General features: G+C 32.7%; 1 protein-coding gene and 1 pseudogene across 2 annotated transcripts in view; one reads left to right on the top strand and one right to left on the bottom strand.

Annotated features, from left to right (window-relative positions):
• Positions 1-13,889, top strand: part of LOC145243920 (uncharacterized) — a 322,843-nt gene that overhangs the window by 230,747 nt on the left and 78,207 nt on the right. For both annotated transcript variants that reach the window (XM_080107032.1, XM_080107033.1), the window contains exon 4: positions 8,362-8,455. In XM_080107032.1, coding sequence (XP_079963158.1) covers positions 8,362-8,455 — 94 coding nt within the window. The remainder of the gene's footprint in view (positions 1-8,361; positions 8,456-13,889) is intronic.
• LOC145244025 (5S ribosomal RNA) lies at positions 9,318-9,435 on the bottom strand (annotated as a pseudogene).

Below are 13,889 nucleotides of genomic sequence, written 5' to 3'. Positions count from 1 at the left end.
CCCAGCCATGAAGTTGTTTTTGGAAGGAAAGCATTTCCCAGATGATGCAGCCTTGATTTCTGAAGTCAGGTCGTGGTTGGAGGACCAACCTGGGGTGTTCTACAAAAATGGTCTCCAGAGCTGCATCAAACGATGGGAGAAATTCATAATTCTGAGTGGTTCCTATGTAGAGAAAGACTAATAACTGTGCCAAGTTCCATTGCACTACTGCTATGGGAAGTGAGTCAGGGGCATTACTTATTGCTGCGCCCCTCATATATATATATATATATATATATATATATATATTATTTACTATAATAATTAAATACCTACAGACACTAGTGTTTCATCCTTTTGGGAATCTTCAGTGCAGGGTGTCACAATTAACACCAGTTGATAGCTTCAAACCCGGCGACACAAGTCATCTCTGGCTTGATTAGCATGACCGTGTCCATTCGTCTACCGTTACCCGCGTGAAATAACGTTGAAATTTAAAACAATTTCTTTTTAATGTTTTTTACGTCAGTCAGAATGATCTAATCATTATATGATGATCTATGCATGAGAGCTAAATTGACGGACTTAATTCAACTGAAAGTGCTCAACGATAAGAAACGAGTTTCTGAAAGGGGCTGACATAATTATTTACTATAATAATTAAATATATATATATACATATATATATAATGAGAGAGAAAGAATTAGCTCTGAAATGATGAATACGAAATGCGTATGAATTAAAATATATTTAAGCGTCTTTGATGACCAGACAAGTGCCTCCACTAGTAATAAAAAAATATGTAATGAAAAATTTTTATTTTCTGCATTTGTAATAAATTAAGCAAATATTTAACCCAAATATATTTGCTTGATGAGCAATATTTTATTCATATTAGCATTTTTGAATTTCCGAGAATGAAGAATGGTTAAAGTTGAATTTTTTTTTTTTTTCCGAAAAAAAAAAAAAATTCAACTTTAACCATTTTTGAATTTCCGAGAATGAAGAATGGTTAAAGTTGAATTTTTTTTTTTTTTCCGAAAAAAAAAAAAAAGAATAAAAATAAAATATGCTATGAGTAATTTCACTTATTAATTTAAGCATGTACTTGCCGATCAGTTAGAGAAAAGTCATGAAAAATGTACCCCCCACCCACCCATGAAAAAAAACAACTTTACAAGTCAGGCTTTTTTAAGAGGAAGATTATCTCTTAACGTTTCCCATGCTTAACATTTTATCAACATGAAATACTATTTAAGTTTTGGAAAATTGTATTGTTACACCATTAAAGCAGGTGCTTGTTTTTGTTGATGGTAATTTTTATCTGAATATTTGAAAATCTAGATATACATGTCTCTGCTCTTACAAAATCCAGGAAAGAACAAGCTGTTTGGAGTTGTGTGTTGAGCCAAAAAAAAATGTGGTAGTTGGTAGGCAGACTCAAACCTGTACTGCAAAGGAGGAAAAGAATGTGAAAAAAAGTGCCATTTGCCGTTGTCCATCACCAAAATGGAAGTGACATAGGTTTAAATTAAGGCTAGTCAATCGAAAAGAGGCGATGACTTCTGAAAATATTGGTGAAAAGTGCCTAGTTGAGGATGGAGGAATTACTGTTTTTAGCCAATTTTTCGATATTTGTTGTCCGAAGGGTCGAGCTTCAAAACAATACCGATCTTGTGAAAACCTGTGGCCTCCGTCAAAAGTTTAGGGCAGACATACAAACCTACATACATACATTTAAACAGACGGATGAGATTTATGTTATAGACTAGCGGGGGGGGGTACCCGGCGTTGCCCAGGTGTTTGGTTTTGGATAAATCAAAACTCGGGGGGGGGGGGTTTAAAATTAAAAAAAAAAAGTTTTGGTAGGTGAGTATGAGGATCGAACCCGAACCCTTGAGGCAAAGTTGGAAATTAAAGTGTGAAAAAAAAACGTGCAACGTTAACCACTGGGCCACAGCGACATACAACGGAAATACGTTTGAATTCTTTAAAAACAGAATTGACACGTGGCCGCAATAAAAGTTAACTCTGCTGCTTCTATTTGACCTCATTAATGAGGTCAAATAGAAGTAGCGGTTTGTTTACCCAACTTTGATTTTTTTTTTTTTTTTTTTTTTTTTTTTTTTTTTTTTTTTTTTCTCCAAGATGTTGGGCAAGGGGATATAAGGAGTTTGGCCCCACATTGATCAAAGCTGATTGCTTCTGGACGTTTCCCGGCGCGATGCCGAGAACACACTGTTGGAATTTAGTTTCACTTTATTTATACTAAAAAGCAGGACAAACAGGCGAAAGCAAAATAGCGCGAATCTCATAAAAGTCGGCGTAAATAAATCTAGAGGCGACCTGCATTCCCAAATCTTAGATATTATTATCTAGGGGGTATATAAATAGTTCTAAGCGATCGTAACCCCCCCCCCCCTCCGGGGAGCATGTGCGAAAAAAGCCTTTGCGAGACATACACGAAATGGTCACACACATTTTGCCTTTTTTTATATTATAGATGACAATAGTTAAGGAGAAATTAAATCACCAGTTAACACCTTTCCAAAAAAAAAAAAAAAAAAAATGCTAACTCATTTCCTGGGTTGTAATTCTTGATAACGTTCAATGATAGAAATATCTATTTGACCACCCAAAAAATGAATCTTTATTTTTTCTTTAAAAAAAAAAAAAAAAAAAAAAAAAAAATCAGTTGAAGTGATCTTCTTGTGAAGGTTGAAGGTTCAATCCTCAGTATGGGTGGCCTAAAATACAGTTGTAAATCACTTAAGACCTCTATCCAGTCACGGCTGATGGAACAAGAGCATGCTACCCCCCCCCCGCTAAGTAAATAAAGGCATTCGTTCAGAATGCACGTTTGACAAGATGCACCTAAAGGTCATAGGCTACATCCACCGAAATGTGAAAATAATATTCAAGAGAAGAACAGTAGTCCGAAGAATCCAAATAATATGAATAAAAAGGACTTTTCGACAAATTTTTGGCAATTGCTTGTCCTGTTTGAAATGAATGGTTTTGTTAAAATCTCATTTTCCCTGTAACTGATTGACCTGAAAAGGCTCAGCCTAATAAAGCTATAACTGAGAAAAATATGCAAACATATAGCCAAAATGTTTGTACAAATAAAAATGTATTTTAAATGCAGTAGAACCTCGGGATACGTTGGCCCTAGGATACGGATTTTTCAGGTTACAATGTGGAATATGTTTTCCTGGTTATGCTATTTGCCCCACCTTACGGTGTTATTTATGTTATTTGATTAATACATGTGTATTATATAATGTACTGTATTTTGTTACTAATTTTTAATGCCGTATTCGGGGGTTCTACTGTATATCTGTTCATGATAGTACAAACAAGTAAACATATGCAGAGCATAGTGTTTCATGTGTTCTATTTTTTTTTTTCCATCCTGTTTTTATTATTTGAAAGCTAGAAACATTTTTTTCTCATTTCGAAAATCAGATTCAGAATTTGGTCCTGGATATGACCTAAAACTATATCTGATGGTGAGGCCCCCCCCCCTTGCGAAGTGTGGAGCCACCCTTTAATTGCCATTGCTCCCAGGTCCACTCTGACCCGAAGTAGTAGTACCTGTTAGGGTCCCAACTATGGGTTAAATAGAATCTGACTTTAAAAAAAAAATATACTCCATTAAAAATCGTTCCTCAAAATAACTAGATTCGGCATTAAATAACCTGAAAAAGGTTGATATGCCGTAAAACAAAACCAACCAACCAACCAAGATTCAGAATTTGGTATCTTTCCACTTTTATCCCACTCTGATCTTTATCTTTAATAATGTAATTTTAGAATTAGCAAAATTTAACATTCACAGGCAACATGAAGCGGAACAAATACACTGAGGACATTGCTAAGATGGCTGCAAAGAATATGGGCTCTCTTTACCATGTTACAAAATTAACTCGCAATAGAGAGCATCCTATATCTTTACAAGGTCATAATTCGCCCATGCATATGGAGTATTATTGCCACATCTGGGCTAGTGCATCTACCATTTGTCTCGCACTAAAAAAAAAAAAAAAAAAAAAGTGTCAAATCTAATAGATTTAGCACTATCGACCAAGCTCCAATCTCTGCCCCATCACCATAATGTTGCATCCGTGTCCCTTTTACAAGTACTTTAATGGAATGTGCACTGATGAACTCATAGTAGTTGTGCCTTTTACTTCTGAGAAACAGCAAAATTCCACCCTTAACTGTTGAGGTCCCTAACTGCCAGAAGGCTTTTTACTATTTTTACATTTAATAGTTTCTTCCTTGGACTGCTAAAATTCCCTCCCTGTTTCCTGCTTCCCTAATTGTATTAACATGCAGAGGTTTAAATGTAATGTTAACAGGCATCTCAATTCCCCATAGTCTCTACTTAGACAGGATCCCAAATAGAAACTCCTTGTGTTCAAATATGCAATATGCCTCGTTTCGGGTGAAAAGAGTTCTAAAAAACGAACATAACATTTATCTGCATTAATCTCCGTATTAAACCGATCAGGTTGTTCTCTCCTTTTGTTAAATTTACTTTTACCTGCTCCTTGTGTTCGATCTTAAGTAATTCTGTTTATATTATTTGCACTTAATTTATTTAACACTAGATGTACCCGGCGTTGCCTGGTATTAAGCGTAAAAAAATGGAGTAACTTGGATGTGTTCAAGTCCAACGTTAACAAATTCCTAATGAACCACCCCCTTAAGTAAACACTTCATCAAATCTCCACACTAACGTAATGTACTTGCAATAACCCTTATCCCTGAGTGGCTTCCGGGCCTTGATAAGTGGTGATCACTGTAAAAAAAAAAAAAAACCAGAAAAACTGAGAAATATGTGAGTATTGTTTTTTCTAAAAGGTTCTTTTCTTGGAAGTAAAAATAAAATTAAAACATACTCGAGCTGAGATTGAAACCAAAACCTAAAGACGGAGTCAAGTACGGTAACCATTAGACAAGCTTACCATGATTTTTAAAGTGTTTACAAATCTTGTAAAACAGGTGACAGATGAAATTCCGATGCCCCCCCCCCGTACCAATTTTTCACTTTTGACCCCTCAGCAGCTTTTTTTTTTTTTTTTTTTTTTTCCGGATGAAAACTAATTTAAGTTTTCCACATATCTGAATATCTTATATACCAAATTTCAAGCTTGTAGATCAAAAATTCGCTGAGTATATAGGTTGGGAAGTGTCCTCTCACACACGCACATTCTCACTTTTCTTGACAGAGATTGTACAGACAACCGCGTTTCACATTATGGCTTAATAATTGCATTCAAAATTATGAAGTAAAGAATTATCAATAGTTTTGTATTCATACAAGAGAATATATCTTACATGTTATGAAATAGTTCTAATTTTACTAAAGAAATGCGGTGTCTTTTTAAACTAATCAAGAGAATACAGAACTTTTGCTGTACAATTTTTTTTTTCATATAACGCTAGCCTGGGTGCCTAGCGTTGCCCGTGTGTTTGTAGGTGTGTTGAGTAAAAAAAAAAAAAAAAAAAAATGTGGTAGTAGGCAGGCAGGCTCAAACCGTACTGCAAAGGAGGAAAAGAACGTGAAAAAAAAATTGACGTCTTTGCTGTTGCGCCCATCACCAAACTGGAAGTGTCGTAGGCTTAAATTAAGGCTAGTCAACCGAAAAGAGGCAATGAATTTTGAAAATATCTGCGAAAAAAGCGACCCCCTCCTTGTAGAAAAATGGGCAGTTGAGGGTGAAGAAATTAATGTATTTAGCCAATTTTTCGATATTTGTTGTCTGAAGGGTCGAGCTTCAAAATGATACTGATCTCGTGAAAATCCATCGCCTGTTTTAGGCAGATATACAAACATGCATACATGTAATGTTAAACACAGGTGATATTTAAATTATAGATTAGTATGGCTGCCAGGTGCTTTCTTTTACTTTCGCTCTATAAACTGATTCAATATAATTGAATCGCCTAGTTAGTGTTTTTTAAAACAGATCCAAGTAAAACTGTCAAAAAATGTGATTGCTATTTTTTATACTCGTGTGCTTATTTGATTCCTTGTGATCCCAAGGAAATAAATATCAGTATCTCGTTTTTACTATAAACAGTTTGATGTCACAGTGAATTTGATGTGTCTTGTGTAGTTAATGACTTTTAGGCAGATGCATATACACATATACACAGGCATAATCATCTCTATTATGTAAAAGGAACTTTGTGAGTTTGTTCCCTTAAGACTTGAAAATGGCTGGGCTGATTTTTATGAAATCTCACACAAAGTTACTTTGTGTCTGACAGTGTTCTTAGATAGATTTTGTAATAGAATGTCTTCGATAAGTATCGATAATCAAAATAACTCAATGAAAGAAGGAACAGGCGATTTGGGCCAAAATTAATACCTTACAAGCCTAATATCACAAGTGCATTTGAGAAGTTTTATCACTACACAAGCAGAAAGGTTCCACATATAAAATCAACAGTAGGTTCTTTGATATGACAGGGGCATGTTCGAAATGAATGTTTCGGTTTAGAGCGCAAATGGAGTGATAATTGACTTTTTGCTTTTTTGAACTTTAATTCAAGCCGTTATAAAATCAAGTCGGTTCTCTACAGTGCAATGCAGATTACAATGTATTGTGAAATAAGTTATAGCGAGGGGTTAGTTTCCTGGTGTACCACAGTGAGTCCCTTACTAGAGCAAGCAATCAATTGATTTAATTTGAAAATGGGTGATTTCATCGATTTTGATGGCAATAGAAATTTGAGTGTGAAACATTCATTTATGATCATTCAATCCCAGGCAATGGTGGGTCACCATGCTAGTGACTTATAAAATAGATAGACATCATAATTGTGACGGGCGAAATAGATGTCATAATTGTGACGGGCGAAATAGATGTCATAATTGTGACGGGCGAAATAGATGTCAAAATTGTGACGGGCGAAATAGATGTCATAATTGTGACGGGCGAAATAGATGTCATAATTGTGACGGGCGAAATAGATGTCATAATTGTGACGGGCGAAATAGATGTCATAATTGTGACGGGCGAAATAGATGTCATAATTGTGACGGGCGAAATAGATGTCATAATTGTGACGGGCGAAATAGATGTCATAATTGTGACGGGCGAAATAGATGTCATAATTGTGACGGGCGAAATAGATGTCATAATTGTGACGGGCGAAATAGATGTCATAATTGTGACGGGCGAAATAGATGTCATAATTGTGACGGGCGAAATAGATGTCAGTTTACAATAAACAAAAAATGTAATGTTAAATTTCTTTTCTATTTAAATTTTTTCTTTTTTTTTTTTTATCTTTTCTTTCTCTTTTTCCATAAACTGTTTCACATTTTTTCTTTTTGGTTTTAAAAAAAAAAAAAAAAAAACTAAAAATATGTGAAAAATATGCTTATTTAGGGAACTTTATTTTAAGTCTTGTAATTTGTTAAAAATTTATTTGTATTGAATTCATTTTTGATTTTTTTTTAATTTATTTTTAAGACCTTAACTTTCTTTTCAGGTATTGTGTTAAAATTATTAAAAACATTTTTATTTATAAAATTTAAAAATGCTTTCTACAATTGAAATACGTTTTTTTTTGTTTTTTTTTCTGGAGAAATACATCAAAGAAAGGATTAATAAACATTGATTTAAATATTTTATTTGTTTCTTCTTCACCTAAATTGTTCAGTACTGCCGTTTAAAATAAGCAAAATATAAGTTGTATTTTGTGAATTAACCATCTTTTTATCCCACCAAATCTTCTTTTACCCTCCAACTCTTCTTTTACTACGGCTTTTAACTTCCCCAGTCTTTATCCCCTCCAAATCTTTTTTATACCCCTAATCCTTTTTATTCCCTGAAAAAAAACTTTTCACCCCAAACTCTTTTATCCTCTCCCACCAAAACTCTTATCCCCAACAATCCTTTTTACCACCTCCCAAAAAGTATTCTTTAACCCTCAAAAACCTTCCCCCAAAATAACTTTTTACTCCCAAATATAAGACCTCTTTTTACCTCCCAAATCATTTTACCCCTCTCCCAAAACTTCTGTTTTTATCCCCTCCCCTAAAATACACTTTAACCCACCAAACTTGTCTTCCTTCTCATCTCTTTAACTATTGCAAATATTTAATTGAAAAAAATCTTGACATTTCCTTGGATTTTATTCTCTATTCTTCCCATGATTCCTCATTTTTCTATGCTATTTCTGCATATCTTGATTTTCTTGTTATGAAGACCGTCATTTCCATCATAATTTCTTCCACAAAGTCAGGTAAGTTTGAGTCCATGTTCTTTTCATTCAAACGACAGAATCTTCTTTCCTTCATTGGTTAAATGTGATTCTAAAAATTTCTCTCTAAGTTACAAACCTTTTTCTGTCTGCAGAGCCGTCGGAGGTTCAGTGTGCTGATCAGCAATATTGTTTTAATCAAGGTGAATGTTGGCAGAAATTACCACCTTTAGACGAAAAATATTGCAAGTGAGTATCTATATATATATCCTTATCAATAAATTAGAACATAACTTTTGACATCTCCAAAATAAGACACAAATTATGGAAAAAAAAGTGACAGCTCGCCTGTAGGTTCTACTGTGAAACTGCATAACCATTTTACTTTTGCTTGTATATAATTTTTGTATACTTGTACATTAGATTTTTTTCTATAATCAGTAATCTATATATAAAGTAAACAAGCTCTTGTGTGTCTACTTGTTCCTTGTATCTATGAGACTTACATTATTAATCAATTTATTAAAACAAATAATTGAATAGGATAAAATAAATGTAAAAAAAAAGTCTCAGACTTTGTAGTGACTTAGATATATCAGGACCATTACGACCGACAGAGGAATCAAATCAGACAAGAGTTGAATCAAAGCAGTGGGCCAACTTGCACGAGTTGACTTTACAAATTAAAGACTAAAATCCATTAAAAATAGTCTATCAGTTTAAACATATTAATCACCTAGATTTGCATATTAACCAGAATGCATTTCAATTCCCTTGTTTTTGAAATCAACTTTTAAAGCATTTACACCGAATAGAAAATCACTTCTTAGCCAATCACAAGAGTGAAAGTTGTGGAGGCTATTGATATCTAATAATTTAAACATTTAAAACTACTTTTATAACAATTTTGTTCAAGAGATTACATTAACAAAATTGGTCGATGCCTCGATTCAGTCTCAAACGACAGTGGATATCCCCTGTAAGGGTAGCTACGCATAAAATTGTGAGTTGCATAATGTCCAACCATAACCCTAACCTGAACCGACGCTGTTTGAGTCCAGTGGCAAGGAGAAGTCCAGGACTGAAAACAAATACCAAGATAAGCAGAGAGCACATACAGCACCTGGAATTCCCAAATGGTCACCCATTTTAGTATTGACCAGGGTCAATGTTGCTTAACTTTGGTAATCTAACGGGAACCAGGGTGTCAACATGATTATGCTGTACACAACAAAATTGGTAATAGTTTTAGAACAGTTTTGCTCGATTGACGATTTAATGACCTAAGGATATCGTAATAAATTTAACTTTCAAAATCTTATTTTACAATAAAAAAAACAATTTGATCACTGTTAACTGTTTTTTTTTTTTTTTTTTTTTTTTTTTTGCATAGAAAAAAAAACATGAAAGATTTGATGTTGATTCAGTTCATATTCATGCAAAATTTGTTTTCTTTCTAGAAAAGAAAATTTATTAAATTGTAAAATATTAACGATTTTCACTTTTGACAAAATTTTTAAAACTTGAATCTTATGATATTGATTTTTAACTTAAAAGCAGACAAGATTTTGCATTAAAATCTTAAATTGAAGCAAAGGAAAAGTTTTAAAAGAAAATTTTTTTTTTTTTTTTTGTACTTGACATTTGACAATATTTTGTAAGCAAGAAATACTTCTAAACAGGTTTAATGTTTAAAATGTTTTTGAAACAGACCCCCCCCCCACCACCAAAAAAAAAAAAAGGAAAAGAGACCAAAAATCATGCTGCCACTAATTTTGATAGATTTTGTTTTGTATGAAAGTCTTCAAAATAAAATTCAAAGAAAACGACAATGCATAAATAAGGGAGAAAAACAAATGTGGTTGACTATTCAAGTTCAAATTTTGGTCAATTCTAAAACTTAAAATAGGGTGGGGTGTAATTTCGAATTTTTAACCATTAATGTATAAAAATAAGATTTGGTGCCACTTCAGCATATGATCCACACTTTATTGAAGGGGCAGGGCATGGAGTGTCATAACACACTGTTCACTTTGTTTTTGGGAATATGAATAAACTTATGAACCGTAAAGTTTTCTTTCAATAAGGTTGGCACATGCGTCTAAGTTCAGTGTTTCTGGTTATAAGACTTTCTGCAGTATCTTCTACAACATTAGGACCATTATAATCAGATGGGTGAATGAAAGGGACACAGAAGAACCAAATCAGACAAGAGTCAAATTCAAGCATGGGGGCCAACTTGTACATGGTTAATTAAAAGCTAAAATCTATTCAAATTGCAAATTAAAGTCTAAAATCCATTCTTTCAACAAAAAAAAAGTGTACCAGTCCAAATATGTCAGTCTTCTAGATTTATTCGAAATTTAAGATTTTCATGACAATTCGATTCAATTAATAATTTAATGACCATGCAATACGGTTAACAAATTTAGTGGTTAAAATCCTATTTTAATTAAAATAATTTAAACTCCCCCTTTTCCCTTCCCCAAAAAACAGCATAGTTGAAAAAGAAAATGAAAAACTTGTCAGTGTGTGGTACCTACCACTGACATTTATGTATAACTACCACTTTTTTTTTTTTAACTTTGACCCCTATTATGACCCCTTAAAATTTATTGTTTTGGCAGTTATTGCGTAGGGAAATGTACACACACACACACACACACACACACACTTTCACTTTTATAGATATATAGATTAGGTAAATCTGGTCTATTTCTCTTATTTTTGTCCTTGATAACTAAAAAAAAAAAAATCAGCATTAGCCGTTTTCTATGATTGCACATTGGTTCATGTTAAAAAACATACATATATTATAAGTATGGTGTGGTTTGCTTGAAGCATTGTTTAATGGATAAAAGGTGTTTTTGAAGGCTTACAATGCAGGAATGTACAGTCGTTATGAACAGATAAATAAGTCAATTTTTTATTTATTTATTTACTTGAATGTTTTTTTTGGGGGAGGGGGGGTTCACTGTGGATGGTATTTATTCCATGAATGTTTCTCCACTGATGATGAGTTATACACTCAAAAGGACCCATGGAATAAATACCATCCACAGTTGAAAAAAAACCAAAAAAAAAAAAACATTCAGGTAAATAAAAAAAATAAAAAAAACATTCAGGTAAATAAAAAAAACAAAAAAACATTCAGGTAAATAAAAAAAAAAAAAACATTCAGGTAAATAAAAAAAAATTTTTTTTTTTAATATTTATCTGGTCATAATGACTGTACATTTCTGCATTATAAGCCTTCAAAAACACCTTTTGTACATATATAATAATCAATTCTCAGTCTTTTTCCAGAATCAAGCAACCTTTGTTCTCATCAACTAATGTGAACTAGAATATCGTTATTCTCAGCAGAAAATATAACAAATAATAAATTTACTAATAAATTACATTTATTAAATTTAATGTACAAATAAAAAAAATTACATCAAAACTCATTAAAATTATTAAATGAAAGTACAAATAAAATATTTTGTAACCAGTGTGGAAAAAAAATGCTTACCAAATATCTGCTACATTCATCTTTTTAAACTTGGTTTTACTGCAAACTAAAAATAGAAAATTGTAGGGTTTTTTTTACACAAGTTCGCTTGCAAAATTTGACATTTTCATAAATTTTTATATTTCCTTTCTTATACATAGCCTGTGCGAAAAGAGAAAGAAAGGGGAATTTGGGGACAATATATTTTTGAAGAGACAAAAAATGAGCTTTTCTATAGATGTAAGAAAAGATGTGTAGTTACAATTGTTACTTGTTTGGTTTTATTGCAGAATAAATCTGAAATACATTGTTAGTTTTTTTTTTTTTTATGCAGCAGCCCACATTCAATTTACATAATTTGTTAGCATTCCCAAAGAGATCAGTAGAAAACTTTGCATTAATGTTCAACAACACAATATGACTGGTCTAAAGAGTTAATTTCACCCCAAATTCTCCATAAAAATGTCTTTTGCTAAAGCCCTTAACTGATAATTTAGTTGATGAGAACTTGAACCTCGAATAACTAAAAGAAATTCTAATATCAACATTAATTGTAAAATTTTTTTAATTGGAGATGCATAATCCTATTAATTTTTTTTTAATTTTTTTTTTTTATATATTTTTTTAAATAATACAAAAAAAAAATCATCTTGTCTAGTGCCAGTAAAATCCACAACTCTATCTTTGTCACAGACTTTGACCAAGATGAGCATCAAGACAGTTCCTCACCCTCCCTATAGTCTAAACCTTACTCCCTGTGACTTTTTACTTATTCCTAAGCTCAAGGAAAACATTAGAGGCTGTCGTAATAAGACAGTTAAGGAGATGAAAGAGGCTGTGACGAGGGTCATTGACACGCTCACACAAGAGGACTTCTTTGGGGCCTTCCAGAAATTGTTGGAATGGTACAAGTGTATTGCAGCTGGAGATTACTTCGAACGAGACTAAAGTTTCATGTACTATTAATAAGTGCCCATATGAAAAAAAATGTTTGGAAATTTATTGCAGGAAACTCGTAGTCCTTTTTTTTTTTTTCTTTAATTTAAAAAAAAAAAAAAAAAAAAAAAACTCATTCGTTAGAACTGCCATGTTTTGATCAGTGTTGCTTAGGAACATTCTAGTAACCCAAGCAAAGCATTTCTACCCTGCTTTTTACTCAGGATCAACCTATAAGAACCATATGAATTGGGTGTTCCTAACATATAGAACCTGACCCAACCCGATTTTGTTAGAAATAAAAAAAAAAAATTAAAAAAAAAAAATTATGCAAGGGAATGGTTTGATTTCTATTCTTGCTTCTGATATTGAAAATCAATCATTTCTTATGAATCGGCTGATTATTGTTGGCATTTGGTTCTCGTATCTTTCTAGGCAGAATTGGTTCTCGTATCTTTCTAGCCAGAGTTCTTTCTAAAAAGAAAATTGGTGCTTATGAGAGGGAATGCATGAAGTTTGTAAACATCTAAGTGAAAGTGTTTCTCTGGAACGAACTGAATTTGAACGTGGCACATTCAGATTGTCGGTTTGTGTTAACCATCACCTCCCTGCTTCTGATGGATTGCAGATTTTAAGTGATCTGTTGTCTGAGCTTTGGAGCATAGCAACCAGCGTATTAAGCAACCAAGTCTTGAATTCGTGCAGAGAAAATTAGTCATTTACACATGACTTCTTCTATGGATAACAATGATGTCTTTATATCGGATACTACGCAAATTACATTATAGACCTAGCGAAAATCTGCTTGTCAGTTTTAATCTTTAGATCACCAATTTTCACAAACTAATATTCAGGTGTTCTACAGGAGGAATGATCAAAATTCAAATGATATTTTATTTGATAGTTTATTCAGCATTTAACCATATTGAGATTATCTGAATTTTGTTTATCACTTCTAAGTAGATTTTTTGTTTAAAAATTGTTTTCTTAATCTTGTATTATTGCCTTAAGTCTATAGGAATCCTTAAATACCAGCTGGTATTGTGGTTTTTGTTACATTAGACCTGCTCTTAAATATTTCTAATATCAACTTGTATGTCAAACTAACTCTATTTTTGGCTAGTACTGGAATACAAACTTTCAAAGTTCTGATCATGATTATGATCTATCATGATTCTCATTTTCAAAATTTGTTGCAAGGCTTGTTGCACTAAACCGACGTTTTATTATTTGCTCTTCACTTAAGTTTTCTTT

Source organism: Euprymna scolopes, chromosome 22 (assembly GCF_053919585.1).
Source record: "Euprymna scolopes isolate OS-2025 chromosome 22, ASM5391958v1, whole genome shotgun sequence".
Classification (NCBI taxonomy): Eukaryota; Metazoa; Mollusca; class Cephalopoda; order Sepiida; family Sepiolidae; genus Euprymna; species Euprymna scolopes.
This window is presented reverse-complemented; position numbering and strand designations above follow the sequence as displayed.